At 36.4% G+C, this 21,356-nt stretch overlaps 2 protein-coding genes and 1 non-coding gene across 6 annotated transcripts in view; 1 reads left to right on the top strand and 2 right to left on the bottom strand.

Moving 5' to 3' along the window:
- LOC101787477 (oocyte zinc finger protein XlCOF6-like) overlaps positions 1-21,356 on the bottom strand; it is a 502,509-nt gene that overhangs the window by 302,656 nt on the left and 178,497 nt on the right. The gene's annotated exons all lie outside the window — the stretch shown is intronic.
- LOC106025945 (zinc finger protein 14-like) overlaps positions 1-21,356 on the bottom strand; it is a 431,103-nt gene that overhangs the window by 323,599 nt on the left and 86,148 nt on the right. The window contains exons 2-4 of one of the 4 annotated variants that reach the window (XM_063243066.1): positions 20,787-20,913; positions 20,530-20,590; positions 13,939-18,752 (exon numbers count right to left, since the gene is read on the bottom strand). The exons of the other annotated variants lie outside the window; for them this stretch is intronic. Coding sequence (XP_063099136.1) covers positions 16,793-18,752; positions 20,530-20,590; positions 20,787-20,913 — 2,148 coding nt within the window. The 3' untranslated portion in view covers positions 13,939-16,792. Of the gene's footprint in view, positions 1-13,938; positions 18,753-20,529; positions 20,591-20,786; positions 20,914-21,356 lie in introns of those variants that run through there. 4 annotated transcript variants of the gene reach the window in all.
- LOC111755293 (U6 spliceosomal RNA) lies at positions 7,548-7,654 on the top strand. The gene has a single exon (XR_002789867.1). It is a non-coding gene; the product is annotated as a U6 spliceosomal RNA (small nuclear RNA).

Below are 21,356 nucleotides of genomic sequence, written 5' to 3'. Positions count from 1 at the left end.
TTTGAGTGCATACCTAAATTTGTGAGGTTTTTGATTTTTCAAATGCTTTATATACTAGTCTTTTGTCAAATCTTTACTTTCAAAAATATTTTACCATTATGTCCTTGTCTCTTGACTGTTGTTGGTTCCCTTTGTTGTGTAGATGTTTTTAAATTTTTTTTTGTCTTTTTCTTTTTTATCGGTACCGGGGATCAAACTCACAACTGTCTGCTTGCAAGGCAAGTGCTTATGCCGCTGAGCTAAGTCCCCAGTCCCCGATGTTTTTTAAAATTTAATGTGATCTCATTTGTTGGGTGCTTTTGTTCAATTATAATTCTGTTTAGAACATATTTGCATGCACTGGTGCCTTCAAGAGTTTCATCTATTTTGTATAGGCAGAGTAAATACTACATTTTTAACGTTTAGATATTAGATCCATTTTTATTTTAGTACATGGTGAGTGATAGAAGTCTAGGTTTAATCTTTGACACATAGAGACAGTTTTTCTAACACCAGTTTTAATGTAGGAAATCCGTTTTTCCTTTGAAAATATGTTTTAGTCAGGGATTGAAAGAACAAGATAATAGAGGACAAGTAATTTAAATATTGCTTTAAAATGGTCTCACAAAGAGTTGAATACAAAAGAGTACAGGAAATCTGTGCACACACTAAGACTCATGGAGTCCAGCTGACAGCTTGGATCTCATGGCAATGCCCTGCATGAGCCCAAGTGAAGACACAGCGCCAATGACAATTCATCCCATGAGTCCAACTGGAGGCCTAGAGCCTAAGACAATGACTTGGATAAGTCTGTTTCACAGAGGTGCACTAGGAAGGCCCAAAGGTCAGTGGTGGAAGCTAGAAAGTCTGTACAGGAAAAAGTTTCTGTCCCAGTAGGTTGAATGTCTTGCACTGGAGCCAGGAAACAATGTTCAAAGCAAGGACCAGTGCATTCCAAAAAAGTACCACAGCCATCCTCAGCCACGATGAGGTCCCAAGCTCCTCCAACAATGAGAACAGCTTAGTTTATATCAGAAAACCAGCATGACAAACTTCTAAAGACTGAGCTGTACATATCTTCCCCCTCCAGAGCCAGGAAGTGATGCTCAAAGTAAGGACCAGAGCTTCGCCCTTCTGAGGAACAAGGTCCGCAGCTGCTCTGATAACAACAGCTCAACAAACTCCACGAAGAAATAACATCACATAGCTCTTCCTTTCCAGTTGTCATTTTTATCTTGGCAGCACCCCTCAAGTGGGCTATCCACTCAGTACCATGCTGTTTCAGTTCAGCTGGTGCTACAAGTTGACCAAGTACACCACAGCATTTGCCAAATATAAGCTATTTGAGTGCTTCTGCAAGTGTTTCTAAGCCCTCTATCTTGTTCTGTTGATCTGTAAGACTACATTTTGCTGATACACTAATGTTTTTATCCCTGTATTTTTATAGTATATCTCACAGTTCAGGATCTGATGCCCCCAATCTTGTACTTGTTGGCCTGAATGGCTTCTGCTCCTCTGTCTCTTCAGATTTCATATGATTGCTTGATTTTTTCTCCTATTTGAGAGAAATGCTGTTAGTATTTTGATTGGGATTGTGTTGAATCTGCATAACAGTTTGGAAACTATATCCTTTTTGACTCTTAATAGTTCTACCTATCCAGCAATAGAAGTTATCTTTCCAACTTTCAGTATCTTTAATCTCCATTTTAAGAGTACTTTTCCACTGTATTATAGTTGGAAGTCTGGGATTGTAATGTTTCTTGCTTTGTTCTTCTTGTCTAGAATTGTTTTTGCTCTTCTTGTTCTTGTGTGATTCTGCTGAATTATTGTATTGTTTTTTGTAGTTCTATTAGGAAATGTCTTCACATTTGGAATAAAATTGTATTAAATCTGGATCTTTTGAAACTATACTCATTCTGACAATATTCTAGTTATCCAATATCACAGGAAATATTTCCAATTCTTGATGTTGCAGTCTCATTTTCTAAAAGGGAACATTATGTTTCATAGGGAAGATTTTCTCTTTTTCGTTTAGGGTCATTGCTCAGTATCACCTTTCCTTGTTATTCTTGTATTGTTTTAGTAATTTTGATTTTTTATCCATACTTATAATTTTACTGATTTTTGTTTTGATTTTGCATCATCTTATACTACTGAATATGGTTATTGATTTTAGTAGTCCTTGGCAGGGTTTTAGGTCTTCCATGTAGAAAAAAAAAAAGTTCTTAGGTAATGATAATTTGACTGCTTGCTTTTCTCTATAGCCCCTTTTTTGGAATGCACTGGTCCTTGCTTTGAACATTGTTTCCTGGCTCCAGTGCAAGACATTCAACCTACTGGGACAGAAACTTTTTCCTGTACAGACTTTCTAGCTTCCACCACTGACCTTTGGGCCTTCCTAGTGCACCTCTGTGAAACAGACTTATCCAAGTCATTGTCTTAGGCTCTAGGCCTCCAGTTGGACTCATGGGATGAATTGTCATTGGCGCTGTGTCTTCACTTGGGCTCATGCAGGGCATTGCCATGAGATCCAAGCTGTCAGCTGGACTCCATGAGTCTTAGTGTGTGCACAGATTTCCTGTACTCTTTTGTATTCAACTCTTTGTGAGACCATTTTAAAGCAATATTTAAATTACTTGTCCTCTATTATCTTGTTCTTTCAATCCCTGACTAAAACATATTTTCAAAGGAAAAACGGATTTCCTACATTAAAACTGGTGTTAGAAAAACTGTCTCTATGTGTCAAAGATTAAACCTAGACTTCTATCACTCACCATGTACTAAAATAAAAATGGATCTAATATCTAAACGTTAAAAATGTAGTATTTACTCTGCCTATACAAAATAGATGAAACTCTTGAAGGCACCAGTGCATGCAAATATGTTCTAAACAGAATTATAATTGAACAAAAGCACCCAACAAATGAGATCACATTAAATTTTAAAAAACATCGGGGACTGGGGACTTAGCTCAGCGGCATAAGCACTTGCCTTGCAAGCAGACAGTTGTGAGTTTGATCCCCGGTACCGATAAAAAAGAAAAAGACAAAAAAAAATTTAAAAACATCTACACAACAAAGGGAACCAACAACAGTCAAGAGACAAGGACATAATGGTAAAATATTTTTGAAAGTAAAGATTTGACAAAAGACTAGTATATAAAGCATTTGAAAAATCAAAAACCTCACAAATTTAGGTATGCACTCAAAAATAAGCACTTAAAATGAACAGATACTACTTAAAAATACAAGTGATCAATAAATATAAGAAAAAGTGTTTGAAATTATGAAGCTTTTGTAAAGTGCAAGTTAAAGCATTATTGAGATTCTGGCTTATTACAGAAAGAATGGCTGCATGTAAGGAATCAAATAAAAATAAATCATGAAGGACCCATAGGAAAAAAGAATCCATTCTTTTTTTTTTTCATTTTTCCCTCTTTTTCAAATATTTACAACAGCATGAAAGTTCTTCCTAACCTATTTGTGAATGTGGTTTTGTTTTTTTTCTCTTGTTTTTTACTATATATATTTTTGATAGCACAGATCAAACTCCCAACCTTGAGCACTTGAACCACTGTGCTAAACCTGTGGCCCTTGTTCTGTTTTTCTTTTATTTCTTTTATCTCTCTTTTCCTTCAGTCTTCTGCACCAGTTTCCCCAAGTTGGCATGATCCTCCTTTGTCTTCCAGCCTTATTTCTAATCTGTTTCTCTTCTTTCACTTCTCTATTTTCTCCTTAATCCACTTTGAATTTCAATACTTGGCAGAATTCACAAATTATGGACTTATAAAATCCATATAATTATCTTTTGTTTTACATTTTGTTTTATAATCACAAAATCTTGTTCATGTGCTTAAAAATTGCAAATTAAGGGATAGCTCAGTTTGTTGCTTTCTGTACTGTTTGTTGCTATTGGTACCACTACAGCCAAAGTTGACATAGTTGTTCTAAACAGCTTTTGGTCTTGGTATTCCATGACTGGGATTATAGAAGTCACACAAAAAACAGTGGCGCAGTATCAAAGAACCAGGGACTAGGCCAAATAAGCAACAATTTCTCATCATCAACAAACTGAACAGGTAAGATATTCTGACAGATCCATAACCCCAAAACCAGCTATAAATACAAAGTACCTCAGAGAAGTAATCATGACCTAAGGGTAGTAGTAACTACCAAAAAAATCAACTGAAAATATGCAATTTAGAAGCATCCCCCCAGAATTAAACTAAAAAAAGAGAGAGAGTTAAATGAAAAGACACTTAAGCAAATGCAACTGCAGATATCTAGATCACCAAGGCAAAGCCAAGGGACAATGAGGTGGGACAAACTGAAAGTCCCCCCATCAGGTCTCTCTGACCTGCAAACCACAAAGCAATTGAATGAAGCACTGGAAAAAATGAAGTCAGGAAGAATTTCTCAGATAACTACAGAGATTATCAAAATACACACCATGCTTAGTGACATTAGAGCAGGAACAGACAAAAAAAATAGACAAGCGTACGAAAATCTTGCAAGATAAACATAGGATTGAAATGGAATCCATAAAGCAGGTAAAAACAGATATCCAATACAGTAAAATGTTCATTGAAAGTATTCAAACCAGATTAGGCTAATGTGAAGATAGGATCTCAGATATTGAAGACAGGTTTTTAGGTAATGTCTAGGAAAAGAAAGATTTTTTTCAAAAATAGCAAGGGAACATTAGAAATCAATCTAGTATCTGGTATTTGAGACAAAGAAGAATAACTTAAGATGAATTGGAGTCAATAAGCAAACAGGAGATAACAAAAATGACATTAATGTCAACAGACATCATGACAAAACTTCCTGGTAGAGAAAAAAAGAATTGACATGGAGATAAATGAGACACATAAAATTCCAATTAGCCAACATCAAAAAAATCTACAATCAAGCATATCATAATTAAGATTCCAGAAACTCAATACAGGAATAGAATGCTAAAAGCTGCTAGCAAAAAGAAAAAACTCACCTATAAAGTCAAGTCCATCAGAATTACAGCTCACTTCTCAGCAGAATCACTCAACTCAAGGAGAGTCTTGAATGAAGTACTCCATGTTCTAAAGGAAAACAAATTTCAACCCAGATTGACGTACTCCACAAAACTATCTTTCAGGATTGATGAAGAATAAGATATTTTCATGACAAAAATATCTCAAGAAAATTATGACCACCAAAGCATCACTCCATAATGTTCACAAGGATATTCTAGAAAGAAATAATAAGGATAATAGATCCATGAACCCCAACAGAAGGAACCCAAAAGGGAAGGCAAACCACTAGTGAAAGGGGAAAAAAAGAGCCAACAACAGGAAAATAATATGACAAGGATATCAACACATTTCAGTTATAACCAACAATGATCGTGGATTTAATTCACCAGTAAAAAGAGAGAGGCTGGCAGAATAGACCAAGAAGCAAAATCCAACAATATTCTGCATACAAGAAACATTTAATTCAATAAAGAAATTCATAGACTGAAAGTGAAAGGATGGAAAACATTCAAGGTGACAGGAACTCAGAGAGACTGTAGAGTTGCTATTATATTTGTAGACAGTAAATTTCAAGACAAAACTGATTAAAACAAGTAATGAAGTTAACTACATACTCATAAAAGAAAAACTCAAGTGTAAGAGATAAAAAATCATAAATATAGATGCAACAAATACTAATGCACCAACTCTATAAATCAATTACTAATGGACATTAAAAATCAAATAAGCCAAATATGAATGTATTGAAAGTCTTGAATACCCCACTGTAACAAAAAGACAGATCAACTAAACAGAAAAACAATAAAGAAGTATTAGAAATACAGCAAAATTTTTAAAAAATGGACTTAGTAGATTTCTATAGAGTATTCCGACACACAACATCAGAATATGCATTCTTCTCAGCTCCACACAGGACATTCTCCAAAATAGACCATACAGAGACTCTAGAACATGCTTATGTAAAAGCAAATGAATTGAAATTATCCAAAGCATACTATCAGACCACAGTGCAAGGAAATTGGAAATCCATGCCAAAGGAAACCACAAGAACTTCATAAACATGAACATTAAATAGCACACTGCAACTAATGGGTCCCAAATGAAATTAAAGGAAAACTTAGCATTTACAGTTAATTCACAATACCAATTCAACATAATGGAAATTGTGGGGGGAAATGTATGTCAGCAACCTTAAGAGGGAAATCTATAGCAATAGTACACATATCAGGGAAACAGCAAGCACATATAAACAAGTTAATTTTGAACTTCACAGGCTAATAAGAAAGAGAGAGCAGGCTAAGATAAAAGCTTGTACAATGTAGAAAGTTATCAACATCAGAACAGAAATTAACACACTGGAGACTATAAAAAATAATGAATCAATGAATTGAAGACTTTGTTCTTTGAAACAATAAATAAAATGGACAAACCTTAGCCAACCTTAGCAAAGTGAGGGGAAAAAAGGGTCAAATCCATACAATTAGGAATGAAAGGGTGAAATCACAACAAATCCTGAAGAAATCCAGAAAATCATCTATACCTACTCTGAAAACAGATGGCAGCAAATCATCGAGATTACATTTGTTTATTTAGTGGCATTCATCCCAGATATTGCAGGAATGATACGATGTACATGAACCCATAAGTTGATTACACCATATTAAAAGAGCCAAGGGAAAAAAATCATCATCTCAACAGATGCAGAAAAGTTTTTTTTTTTTTTTTTTTTTTGGCCTTTTTGAAACAGGATCTGTCAACTTAGTTCAGGGCTCAAGTTCACTTTGTAGCCCAGGCTGGTTTTCAACTCAGCGATCTTCCTGCCTCAGCCTCCTGACTACTTGGATTGCAGGTGTGCACACTATGCCTGGATTAGAAAAATGTTTTGACAAAGCTCAGCACACATTCATGATAAATACCCTACAGAAAATAGGAACAAATTGTCTATCTCAATCCCATAAATCATCTCTGACAAATAAATAGGCAACATCATACTAAATGGACAAAAACTGAACGTTTCCTCTCTAAAATTAGGAACAAGACAAGGATGTTCACTGTCTCCACTTTTTTTCAATATACTCCTGGAAAGTTTAGCTGGAACAATTAGACAAGAGAAGCAAACAAAAAAAATAAAGATAGGAGAGGAAGTATTTTATATATAATATGCTCATAGATTATATATGATCTGCTCATGATAATATACAGAAATTAGACCTTAAGAGAGAAAAATTGCAGTTTTCAAAGATTAGTTTTATAAAAAGCATTTTAAAATTTTCCACCTTAAAGAAAACTACAATGTGTACAAGCAAGACAGTTGCCATCTCTGGCATAGGCCTTTCACACACTGTAAAATGAGCCTCTTTTTTGTGACAGGGTCTCATTATACAGTTTAGGCTGCCCTGAAGCTCATTTGTAGCACAGTCTGCTCTCATACTCACAGTGATCCTCCTGCCTCAGCCTCCCAAGTGCTGGAATTACAGACATGAGCCACCACACTAGGCTTCATTTTCTTTTTATACAGTTTTACTCATTTGTTTTTCTATTTCAAAAAGCACCCCTGGTGCTCACTTCGGCAGCACATATACTAAAATTGGAACAATATAGAGAAGATTAGCATGGCCCCTGCGCAAGGATGACATGCAAATTCGTGAAGCATTCCATATTTTTAAATTGAACAAAAGAATAGAATATTAAAAGCTGTAAGCGAGAAAAGACAGATCACCTATAAAGGAAAACCTATCAGAATCACAGCAGACTTCTCAGCACAAACAATAAAGTCAAGAAGAGCATGGAGCGAAGTATTTCAGACCCTAAAGGAAAATGATTTCCAACCTTGGCTGACGTATCCTGCAAAACTGTCCTTCAAAATGGATTGAGAATAAGATACTTCCATGACAAAGAACAGCTGAAAAACTACATGATCACCAAGCCAACCCTGCAAGGAATACTGAAAGACAGCCTAGATGCATCTAGGAAAAAACCACTAAACAAAGCAGACAATTAAACAGAATCGAAAGACAAAGATGCAACAGCAGAAAGATAACATGTCAACAATAAACCAATAGATGACAATTATAACCATTAATGTAGATGGTCTCGATGCACCAACTAAAAGAAACAGACTAGCAGAATGGATCAAGAAACAAAATCCAACCATATGTTGTCTACAAGAAACCCATCTAACCCAAAAGGATACCCACAGACTGAAACTCAAAGGATGGAAAACAATACTTCATGCAACAGAAACCAAAAAAAAAAATGGGGGTGGCTATTCTGGCAGACAATGTGAACTTTAAGCCAATAATGGTCAGAAGGGATAAAGAAGGTCACTACATACTGGCTAGGGGAAAACTCCAAGAGGAAGAGATAACTATCTTAAATATATATGCACCAAATTCCACAGCACCCAGTATATAAAACAAGTACTAACAGAAGTGAAAAACCAAGTTAACAGTGACACAATTCTAACAGGAGATCTTAACACACCATTGACACCAATGGACAGATCAACCAGAAAATCAACAAAGAAATAACTGAATCGCATCTGTGAACAAATGGACTTAATAGACATATACAGAGTATTCCACCCAACAACAACAGAATACACATTCTTCTCAGCAGTGCATGGGTCATTTTTAAAATAGACCATATATTAATTCACAAAACATATCTAAATAAATGCAAAAGGGTTGAAATCATCCCTTGCATGCTATTGGACCATAGCGCTATGAAATTAGAAATTAATGATAAAAGATACTACAAAATTCCCACAAACACATGGAAACTGAATAACACACTCTTGAGTAATCAGTGGGTCACAGAGGAAATCAAAGAAGAAATTAAACACTACCTATAAGAAAATGAAAACACAAATATAACTTACCAGAAACTGTGGGATGCAATGAAAGCTGTCCTCAAAGGAAAATTTATTGCACTGAGTTCCCACATCAGGAAAACAGAATGAATACAAATAAATAACCTGATGTTACATCTCAAATATCTAGAAAAAGAAGATCAAGTCAAGCCCAAAGCCAGAAGAGAAGAAATTATAAAAATCAGAGCAGAAATCAATGCAATAGAGACTAAAAAAAAAAAATCAAAAAATTCAATGAAACAAAGAGTTGGTTCTTTGAAAGAATAAATAAAATTTATAAGCTCCTAGCCAACCTTATTTTAAAAAGGGAAGAAAACGCTGAAATTCATGCAATAAGAAATGAAAGAGGAGAACTCACTATGGACCCTATAGAAATACAGAAAATCATCAACACCTATTTTGAAAACCTCTACTCTTAAAGGTTTGATAACACAGAGGAAATGGACATATTCCTAGAAGCATACGAAGTACCAAAGCTCGCTCACGAAGATGTAAAACTACTGAATAACCCAATTTCTATTAATGAAATCAAAAACATAATTAAATCCTTACCTACAAAGAAGAGTCCAGGCCCAGTGTCTGCATGGTTGTGAGTTCAATCCCTGGTACCAAAAGTTTGAAGGAAAGTACTCCAAAGAATACAACTTCTCTACTATGCTGTGCCAGGTTTAATAAACATGCAAAAATGAAGATTTCTCATATTCTGCATTTAAAGTAATATGGAATTTGTTGCTTTCACTGACAGCTGGTAAGACACTACCCCTGTGGTGAACATCTAGCAGCCTAAGTACTATGTGAAGTTCTTTTTTTAGTCCTGGATACTTGGTGTCTTGTATACCTCTCTTATCTAAATGTGTATTTTTTCTACATTTTTATGAACAGATTTTTTTGTCAGTCATGATGTTTTCTGATTTTTCATTCACTCCAGTTACTCATCTTTTGCATCATCTAGCAGCTGCTGGATCCATTTTCACGTTCCCTTGTTGCTTTTAACGTGTCTGGGTAGCTGCTCGTTCGGGGAATCATTGGACACGTTATTTTTTAATTACACCCTCTCATTGATCAATTTTACAACCCCACTTTTAATACAGCCTTCAGTTTCATTAACCCAAATGCCCATCAACTGCTGAATGGATAGAAATGTGGTTTTTTTTATACAATGGAGTCATAAAGAAGGATATATAAACGAGATCTTTTTGTAAATGGATGCACCTTGACACCATACTGTTAAGTGAAATAAATCAGACACACATATGTAAGTAAAACCTCACTGTTTCTCTGATGTGAGAAACAAAGTGTAAATAAGGAGCACAGTGTATAACAGATATTGGCAACTCGGAAAAAAACATTAAAATGTGGAAGGAAGCAAAGCAAGGGGGAGCGGAACGGGAAAAGAAGACTAAAATAAAAGAGAAAACAAGAAAAACATAGAAACCAAGCTTCTGGCAATGGTGATGTGAGGGACTGATGGAAGGTTAGAGGAGCAGAAAAAAGGGACAAGCTGTATCATGTCCAGGTGCAAATTTTCAATGACAAATACAAATCTGTGTGTATCTAAAATGTACCTATAAAATCTGATTTAAGAAAGGAAAACAATCTTTACTCTTCTTGATTTCCTTTTGAAATGTTTTCCTGGACAGTAATTCTTTGGTAAATGACCATGTACAGTTGAATAATACTGTTCAGTTCATCCGATGTTTGAGCAGTATCTTCTGAAAGCTTCTGTATCACGAGGGCATTACAGCACCTGCTTTGCCTGTTGCACTGCATCTTCTGATACCCTGCTGAGCACCACCTTACTCTGTTTTCTAACCCCACCAATACCCTTGAGAATAGTCAGTGTGCACAGCTTAGGTTATTCTCTGCCTTGGTCCTACCTGAAATTTCTGTGGGGAGTTGGGAGTTTTGCACGGTATTTTCTTACCTTTATTTCTCATGTTTAATTGATTTTGTTGGTTGGTTAGCAGCTTCATCTCTGCTAATGATACAAAAGATTCCAACCATGCTGAGTTTTGCAGGTGCTTGTAGTGCTGCTTACTGTACAGATAGCTGCAGTCACTTTCCATTACTTACTTTGGATGCTGCTAATTATAGTTCTTAGTCTTTGTGATCAGACCAGCAGCCTCAATTAATTTGGACAGTGACGGTTCAGGCCAGTTGGGTTAGTACCAAGTTCTCTGGGAATGTATCCTACTAGTAGTGTTAATGTCATAAATGGAACCACACACTTTGCATACAGAATAAACACAGTAATAGCAACTTTTAGTGTTCCGAGTAACATTAAGTAAATTAGCTCTTCAAATACCAAGACAAAGAGTATATTAAGATCCTATAGGAATCACCACTAAACCTAAGTAGAAAAATTCACAGTTATAGTCTTGTCATCCTGATACCCTAACTTGTATAGTGCACAGCTAATATGGACTAAAACCAATAGTTACATCTCTGCTAATGGTACAAAAGACTCCAACCAAAATTTTATGGTCTGAACTGCTTAAAAACTAATAAATATTTCTGTTTTTTAACAGAAATAGTGAGCTAGGAAAGAAGGAATCCAAGAAGAAAAAGTTGAAACTTTGAAGTAGACACTAGGAGGAGTACAGAGGTGTTTAAAGTTCTTAAAGGCACTAGAGGGATGTTCGTTGAATGACTAAAAGTTAATAGGAAAAATGGTCAAAAAGTAGAATAAAAAGGAAGGAAAACTAAATTATACAATGCATACAAAGAGACAAAAATTCAAGGGAGAAAACTTAAAACAGGAAGATCTTAAAAAATAAAAATCCCAGAAAATACATGTGAGAAAAAGAGACAAACGGTTAAGTTTCCCCCAAAGATGTAGACAAGCAAAAAGAACAATGAGAGAGGAAAAACACGACTGTTTGTAAGAAGTGAAGAGACAAAGACAGAGACAGACAGACACACACACACACACACACACAGACACACACACACACAGAGAGAGAGAGAGAGAGAGAGAGAGAGAGAGAGAGAGAGAGAGAGAGAGAGATTTTCATTGTGTATCTCCCAAGATCTACAATTAGGGGTGGGTCCAAGTCCAGATACATCCCTGCCCGTTCTGGTAAATAAATAAAGACAGAAGGGAGTCAGCACTCACATGTGATGCCAGCACCAGCAGCCAGTAGGGCCTGCACGCCATTGCCATGACTTTCAAATGCAAAGTGAGTCAGGCTGCGCCTGGGATAGGGCCATTGGAGTGTGTCCTGGGTCCTTTAGCTCAGATGCCTCTTGGAGTCTCTTTCCAGCCTTGTGTCTGAGTAAGACATCTCTCAGCCAGTTCTTGGGAGATGGTAGCAAGGAGAACCTCGGGGAGGAGTCCTGGGATTATTCTAGGACCTGGGCTCAAACAAATAACCCTCCATGGAGGGTATCTGACCACCTAGCATCTCTGTGTTCATGCTGCAAATCGGTTTTGCACCAGATGCCTGTGTTAGGCACTTGCACTACAGCTGCTCTTCCGGCACGGCTTCTGGACTGACCAGTAGCAGGTCACACACGCTCCCTGCAGGTCACAGCAGTGGCTGATCAGAGCTGCCCCCCTGCATTTCTCCCTGGAGTAGTTGGGGGGTCCCCAGTGCTCACTTTGCTCCCGTAGGGTCTGAGCCACCAAGGACCCTCGGCTGCTACAAGTCACAAAGTGCAGATGGTCTCTCTTTTCTGCTTTGTGTTTTTTCCTCAATTTTATGGCACCTTTTCCTTTTATTGTCAGAGCCTCTTGGTTCACAGGAATCAACTTCTCTTTTGCTCTCCGAGCTGTTGTTTTCAAGAGCTTGAATGCTGAATCTCAGAGATTGAGCCGATTCTCTCTCCACCCCAGCATTATCCCCATCCTGTGTGATATATCTTAATACTTCTGTCTTTAGGTGCATCTGTGCTTCTATAAATAACAAAAAATGATTTATCTTTAGGGCACAGTATTGCACTGTGCAGATTTACACTTTCCTTATTGACTCACTCGTTTCTCATCTCCCTGTTGTACATGTGAGCCTTTTCTTTCTTCATCTTCCCTGATTGCTTGGACTAAAATGTTGGGCAGTACGTTAAAGTTTTCACAGTGAACCTTCTTTTCTTCTATGTTCCAGGAAAACCTTTCAGTTATTTCATATTTCATCTAATGTTGCAAATAAGTTTTGCACCAGATTGACATAAGGTCTGTCCATACCTGTTTTTCTAAACAAAAAAATTTTTTAACATGACTGAATATTGAATTTTGTCACTCTTTTCTTATATCTATTCAGAAGATTTTATGGTTTCCTTAGTCTCAAACTTATTGATGTGTGCTTTGATCTTTTCATTTCCCTTCCATGTACTAGCTTTGAGTAAAGTGTCCTTATTTCCTTGATCTTGTTGTACAAGATTGGGTTATTTCTGCGGACTCATTGTTTGTCTGAGTTGGACATTTCCAGCCACAAACTGCTTACCCAGCCTGGAGAATCATTCTATGAAATTGTATGGATTTGTTTACTTTAATGTCTCTAAGATGCATAGATTCACTACTGAAAGGTAGCACATTTGAATTTGATGTCTGTGAGCTGGGCAGTACACATGTCAGCATGTGTCAATCTCAGTGGGATGAATGACCACATGAGTTTGGTGACTTTGGTGAAGACCAGCGATCTGTGCTTACAGTCTCACTTTATGCTGAAGGAAAACTGGAGAGAACAGAAACACTGATAAAATGTAGTAGGTTCAGTTATATTGTCACATTAAGTAGAGAATAAACCATAACACAAAACTGAAGGAATAAGGTAAGGACAGACTATGACTGTGACTGCTAACACACGGGCTGTATGCAGAGGAAGTCGCATCCCTCCCTTTGGTCAGCAGATGCAGTGCATAGAGATGAGCAAACCACTACATTTATATATATATATTTTTTTTCATCTTTTTCCTCTTTTATCGGTACCGGGGATTGAACTCACGACTGCCTGCTAGCAAGGCAGGTGCTTATGCTGCTGAGCTAAATCCCCAGCCCCTACATTTATACCTTAAGTTGACAAGTCAGAACACAATTCACAAAAATTATTCAGTTTCTCTATTAATAAGGACTTTGAGCAACCGAGGTTACAAAACATTTATTGCCAAAGCAGAAATGAAAATTGCAAGATCAAAAAAATAAATAAATGGAACAAAGACTGTGCTTTACAATGCAGGATAGAAACCACCCTGTCAAAACAAACATCAACCCATTCAAAACTTCCTGAGAATGTTCTTGCAGACAAATGATATCAACAATTAAAGCACGTGGAGAAGGCACCTACCTGGCTAGCACAAGTCCCTGAGTTTGATTCCCTCATTAAAAAAAACCATGAAGTTAATTATTGTAATATTGTATTTTCTTGGAGAAAATATATACTACTGTTGGTCTGTATCAGTAAGGGGCTCATAAAAGACCTTTTTTGGATGGAACAGTGAATAATTAACTTCAAAATAAATCACGCCAATATGAGCCTAAAATGTAAAATTTAATGATATCTACTGATATTGTAGACATACGATATTAGCAGCTCTGATGTAGGAAAAAACAGACAAGTTTATGTACTGTCTATAATGTATAATCATGTTGGTGTATGTGTAGTTATTTTCTTAGAATATTAAAAATGTATTTCCTAATTTACACATTGTTTAAAAATGTTTAAACAGAATTTATTAGCATTAAAATTATAATCTATCACATTCATTTAAAAATTTTTGCTACAATAATGGACAGTGGACAGCAAGTTTAAATACAAGGTAGCAAAAAAATGACAACAGTTAAGGAAAATTCAGTTCTGAAGTTAGGTTACAGCACAATTACTAAAACCAAAGAAAACACAGCACAAGCAACTGAACAAAAACCTCCAAACTAATGAGCCTAAACGGCATGTAGAGAAATACCAGTCATTTCATCTGTTGTTCTAACAGTGCAAACTAAATAAGACAATCACCATCTACTTCAACAAACAATATTAAACTCCACTGGTATTGCTTAAAAGAATGTACATAATTAAGTCAGTACAACATGTATTTTAAAAATTGAACTTAAAATTCATAAATCCAGAGATCTATTATAAGACGGAGCTTACAAAATTTAAACTAGGATATTTCTTCTACATGTCTATGTTCTGGAGAAATACTTGATATCTCATTTTTATATAACTCAGTTTTTAGGTTTAAACTACAAATGACCAAAGGATTTGGAAAATATGAGTTATAACTGAGACCTCTGTACACCTACTAGGATTTGACACAATATTCACTCCTATGTGCAGTGCAACTGGTAACTTGTGTACATCAGTTATGTTAATGACTTCTCTCAATGACACATGTATTTGCCATGTGGATTAAATATGTGACTCCTGGTGTTCCCATGTAAAGTACATACGTGTGTCATTCTCCACTGTATGATGCCATTTTAATAAAGTCATGTAAAACTGACGATTTCTCATGCTATGGATCTGTACTAACACTCCTGAATTTGTACGGTTTGACATGTTACTGTCACTACTTTTAAATGGAAGTTCTTAGCTAGGCATGGTGGCTCACGCCTGTAATCCCAGCATTTGGGAGGCTGAGGCAGGAGGATCGTTGTGAGTTTGAGACCAGCCTGGGCTACAAAGTGAGTTCAAGGCCAGCCTGAACTGCACAGTGAGACCCTGACTCAAAAAGAAAGAAAGAAAAAAAAAGGAAGTTCTTCATTTACTTCATGATATCAAGAAGAATCAAAGGGTTTCCATATATAGATATATATACACACACATGTGCATATATTGAATATATATTTCCATAAATATACATACATATGCAATATATATTTCCTTTCCTTTGAATTCTTTCATGTATTAGTTGAGGAAATAGAAACTTTTCTACATTGCTCACAAACTGAGTCTGTTCAGTATAAATTCTTTCACCTATTTAATGAAACCAGTTGCAATGAAAGAGGTTTTACATTGTTTAGAGGAAAATGTTTCAGCCCATCTGATTCATCTCAACCAAAATCACCTTATATTTTCAGCTTTATTCTTCACTTTCGAATGTGACATGTACAACACAAAGAAAGGATTTTGCTTGTTATTTAGTCTTTCTCCCATGTGAGATTTCCTTATTTGACAGTACCCATGTACTGAATGCATTCACACATTGTTTACGATACAGCATTATAACAGTGTGTCAGTTCCTACCTTGCACAAACATATGTGCTGAAAATTTCCCACACTGCTTACACACACTAAATGGCTCTGCAGTGTGCGTCCTTTCATACCCTTTACAAGGATCTTTTGTTCTGAAAGCTTTTACACACTGCTGACATACATACTATTTCTCCTCATCATGGGTCTTTTCGTTAATCATCAACTGTATATGCTGAAAGCTTTTCCATACTACCTTCACACATAGGGTTTCTTTGCAGTCACTTCATGTACTTGACAATAAAATTGTGTGCCAAAAGCTTTTCCACGTTGCTTATATGTATAAGGTTTTTCTGCAGTGTGGATCATTTCACGTACTTAATTTTTTGTGCTGAAATTTTCCACATTGCTTAAATACATAGGGTTTCTCCCCAGTGTGGTTTCTTTCATGTATTTCTTAATAAGCACATGACCTGAAAACTTCCACATAGCAGTGAGAGTTCTTTCACATACTTGACAACATTGTGCTAAAATCTTTCATATATTTAGAGATTCTACACAGTGTGACTTTTTTCACGTATTTCAAAATAAGCATGTGAGCTGAAAGTTTTTCCACACTGCTGACATATATAGGCTTTCTCTGCAGGGTGAGTCCTTTCATGTTTTCGGCAATTATCTTTTCGGCTGAAAGCTTTCCCACAGTGCACACACACATAGGGTTTTTCTGCAGAATGAGTCCCTTCATGATTTTTCCATCTATCTTTTCTGCTGAAAGCTTTCCCACATTGCTTACATACATAGGGTCTCTCACGAGTGACTCTGTTCATGTACTTGCCAACTATATAGGGTGTTGAAACCTTTCCTACAGTGCTTACATACAAAGTGAGTCCTTTCATGTACTCGAAGACAGCTGGAAGCCCTGAAAGCTTTCCCACATTGCTTACAATCATAAGGTTTCTCGCCAGTGTGAATCCTTTCATGTGTTTTACAATCCTTCTTTGTACTGAAAGCTTTCCCACATTGCTTACAATCATAAGGTTTCTCGCCAGTGTGAATCCTTTCATGTATTTTACAATCCTTACTTGTGCTAAAAGCTTTCCCACACTGCTTACATACATAGGGTTTCTCCCCAGTGTGACTCCTTCCATGTATTTGAAGATAACTGTATGTGACAAAAGCTTTTCCACATTGCTCACACACATAGGGTCTATCTGCAGTGTGCATTTTTTCATGTACTTGACAATAATATTTTGTGCTAAAAGCTTTCCCACACTGCTTACATACATAGGGTTTCTCCCCAGTGTGACTCCTTCCATGTATTTGAAGATAACTGTATGTGACAAAAGCTTTTCCACATTGCTCACACACATAGGGTCTGTCTGCAGTGTGCATTTTTTCATGTACTTGACAATAATATTTTGTGCTAAAATCTTTCCCACAGTGCTTACATACATAGGGTGACTTCTCCCCAGTGTGAGTTCTTTCATGGACTTGAATTTGACCATATGTGGCAAAAGCTTTTCCACACTGCTTGCATACATAAGGTTTCTCTCCAGTGTGAATCCTTTCATGTACTTGACAATAGTTTTTTGTGCGAAAAGCTTTCCCACACTGCTTACACACATAGGGTTTCTCCCCAGTATGAGTCTTCTCATGTTTTCGCATGTAACTATATGTTATGAAAGCTTTACCGCACTGTATACATAGATAGGATTTCTCCCCAATATGACTTGTTTCATGTATTTCAAAGGAAGCACGTGTGCTGAAAGCTTTCCCACAATGCTTACATATATAGGTTTTCTCTAGAGTATGAGTCCTTTCATGTGTTTCACAATTGTCTTTTCGGTTAAAAGATTTTCCACATTGCTTACATACATATGGTCTCTCTCCAGTGTGAGTCCTTTCATGTACTCGAATGTTACTGTATGTTACGAAACCTTTTCCACAATGCTCACATACATAGCGTTTCTCCCCAGTGTGACTTTTTTCATGTAGTTTACAATAAGCGAGTGTGGTGAAACCTTTTCCACACTGCTTACACTCATAGATTTTCCTTAGAGTGTGAGCCTTTTCATGCATTTGGCAAGTATATTTTCTGCTGAAACTTCTTCCACAGTGCTTACACACATTGGATTTCTTTGCAGTATGAGTGCTTTTATGTTTCTGCCAATGATCTTTTCTGCTGAAAGCTTTCCCACATTGGTCACATGCATAAGGTTTCTTCCCAATAGGACTTCTTTCAACACTATCCAATGAATCATTAGTGAAGGATTCTCCATCGTGTTGAGAATTAAAACTTTCTCCAGGTGGCACACATATATCCATATTCCCCTCATTATGATTTCTTTCACCAATTTGAATATTGTTGGGTGTAATGAATGATTTGGAATCTGACTTTTCTTGGGTGGTATTTTCTTCTGTGCCATCAGAGAGGGAATTTTCACATGGCATATGTTCACGGGGCTCCTCCCCAGGGCTTATCTTTCCATATTTCAGAAAAAACTTGATTTTTGTGGAGGTTTTCAATTCTCTATTACAAGCAGACAGCTTCCCTTGAAATCCCTGCTGCTCATATTTTTTGAGTGCAGTGGTAGCCACAATGCGCCCGTCTGCTGATGCTTGACCAACCAAGGGCCTTCTAGAGGAAACACTTTCACTTGGTTTTACTCCAAGTGTCGTGTGCACATTTGTACTTGGAGACTGCGAAGCGATTTCTCCATATTGAAACCATAATTTATATTGACAGAATTGCTCTACCTCTTCACTTCTGTAAAACAGGGGAGTAATAGTGTGTTTTTAGTATTCACCATAAGGAGATCTGCTTTGATATCCTCTAAGAATACTTAACTACCCAATTACTCTGCATGATGGCTCAGACACAGCCTTTAGACAAACTGTAGGATTCATTTGGGGACTGTTTGCAATGCAAAATACTTCCTTTCTCACTGAAGATTTGGGATATATCTTGAGGGAGACACGTTCCATGTGTTGACGAATTATGGCACCTTTTCCTCCGTCGCTCCATCCTCTCCCCTTCACTGAGCCACTTTACCCACTCTACAGTTTCTTCCTGCCCCTTTTCCATCATCTCTCCATTTACCCCTTAATTCACATGGTGGGATTCGCATGCAAACCATAACTTGTGATACAGAAATCTCCATGTCTGTGATTTAATCTAAGATAATGGGCTCTAGAGCCATCCATATTTTGGCAAATATCACTTCATTCTTTTGTGGAAAATGTTATACCATTATGTGCGCACACTGTTTTTTTCAGTGTTGGAAACTGAACCAATTTTAACACTGAGATGTATCAATGGAGTCTCATCAATCAGTAAGTTACCCAGGCTCAGTATAAATGCATGATCTTTGTTCCTCTGTTTCTCAGAGTTCTAGGGTTCCATGGATGTATTTTATACACAGGCCACACTATACTTTCTTAGTCAGCTCTTCTGTGAATGAGATTTAGGTTTATTCCAGCGGTTAGGTTTTCTAACTTGTTCTGCTACAAATGTACATTTAAGCACCACTATAATATGATTATTTAATATTGTGATGCTACACAGTAAAACTGTAGCTGGGTAAAACAATGTACAATTAATTTCCTTTGTTGGAATCTCGATACACATTTGCATAGCTGTCACACCACATTGCCTGTTCCACTGGTAACATGGGAATGTGCCTTCTGATACTCTGAAATACAAATGCAGTATATGGACTTTGGGGAAATGTTTGAAAATAACTATGATTAAAAGTAGAACCCCCTGGGTTTTGAGTACACTGATAATTAGGAATATTTCAAACAATAAACTACATGTAGGATCTCACAAAATTTGCTTAACATGAAAATGGACTTATAAAAATGCACATACATATAATTGGAAATTAGCTACAGTGCATGCACAGCATTTGGTTTCTATATACCTCTCTTCAATGTCTGAATGCAGTTTTGTCAATGTATCTATAATTCTGACAATGGAACAAAATTGATTTGTTCTGTTTTATTTTTGAGACACAATCTCACTGTATAGTATCAGCTGGCTTTGAACTTACTCTGTGAATCAGGCTGACCTGAAAGTTGTAGCAATTGACTGTCGGCAGCCTCCTAACTATAGGGAGTATGTGAAATCATATCCATACTCCCTCCATTTCATATATTTCAAATAATCAATTGTCAGATTAGAGATATTCAACATGTTTATAATTGTGGAAAAATTTGGTGAGATTTTAAAATTTTGAACGTCATTCTTTCTGTTCGGTTCTGTTCTGTGTGAATTACACCAAGTCCAAAGGCATCTGTAGCTATTTTGAAAACATCAAAAGGCATTCTTATAACTATTCTTGATTTCTGTAATGATTTTAGTCTGGTGTTTCTTATCCTGGTTTTTTTTTTTTTTTTTTTTTTTTTTTGTATTGGTTTTATTCTGTTTTATCCCCTTTAAAATAAAAATAAGAACAATAATTTAAACATAGTCTTCCTTTTGCGTTTGCTTGGGTTTAATTTTCTGACATTTGAGGAACATTCTTCTCATGAATGCAAGTTACCTTAGAATGTTTCTGAAGATTTTATTCTCATCCTCAATGTGCTGGTCATCTGAGTTTCTTCCTAAAGTGTAGAAAGAAATATAACAATGACTTATTACATATGTGAAAAACAGCAGACTTCCATTAGATTCATGGTAAAATGTAACCATGACTGGAACATGCATCAGAACACTAAGATCTTACCATGAATGAAACTGCACTGGTGAGCACTATCCAACGCTCTGAGTGCATAAATGAGAAAATAATATTTTCTTTACCTACGGCAGCCAGGTTCCTAATGGTTTCCAACATCACATCTCTGTAAAGCTTCTTCTGGGATGCATCCAGCAAAATCCACTCCTCCCTGGTAAAGTTGAGAGCCACGTCCTTGAACCTCACTGCCTCCTACATCATCAGATACATATTTCCAAGAAGAAGAATAAGATTCACAAAATGAAACATCTCAATTTTATTCATAGATAGTTGATATAAGTCTGAGTTTTCCAAATTTTACTTCATGTCTGGCTCAGCAAACAGTTATTTGCCATTCATATGCCTTCATCACACAGGACCTTTGAGGTTACCTTGCATTTCAGTGCTAAAGCAACAGAGCAATGGGAACAGTGCTTCCCTGGATGGTTAAATGCAATTTTACCTGCAGAAAGTCACTAAAACATGTGTCATAGAAATCAGAATTCAAGTGAAAAAAATAAGCAGAAAACTATGATAAATTATTCAAAAGGAATCAAAGAAAATACCTTTTATTTTCAACATATTACTCATAGACTGATCCCATCTTTTTCTCATTCTATTTAGCCTACATTTTTTTTTTTTTTTGTCTTTTTCCT

Source organism: Cavia porcellus, unplaced genomic scaffold (genome assembly GCF_034190915.1).
Source record: "Cavia porcellus strain 051 isolate PalLab524CR breed Dunkin Hartley unplaced genomic scaffold, mCavPor4.1 scaffold_33, whole genome shotgun sequence".
In the NCBI taxonomy this organism is placed as follows: Eukaryota; Metazoa; Chordata; class Mammalia; order Rodentia; family Caviidae; genus Cavia; species Cavia porcellus.
This window is presented reverse-complemented; position numbering and strand designations above follow the sequence as displayed.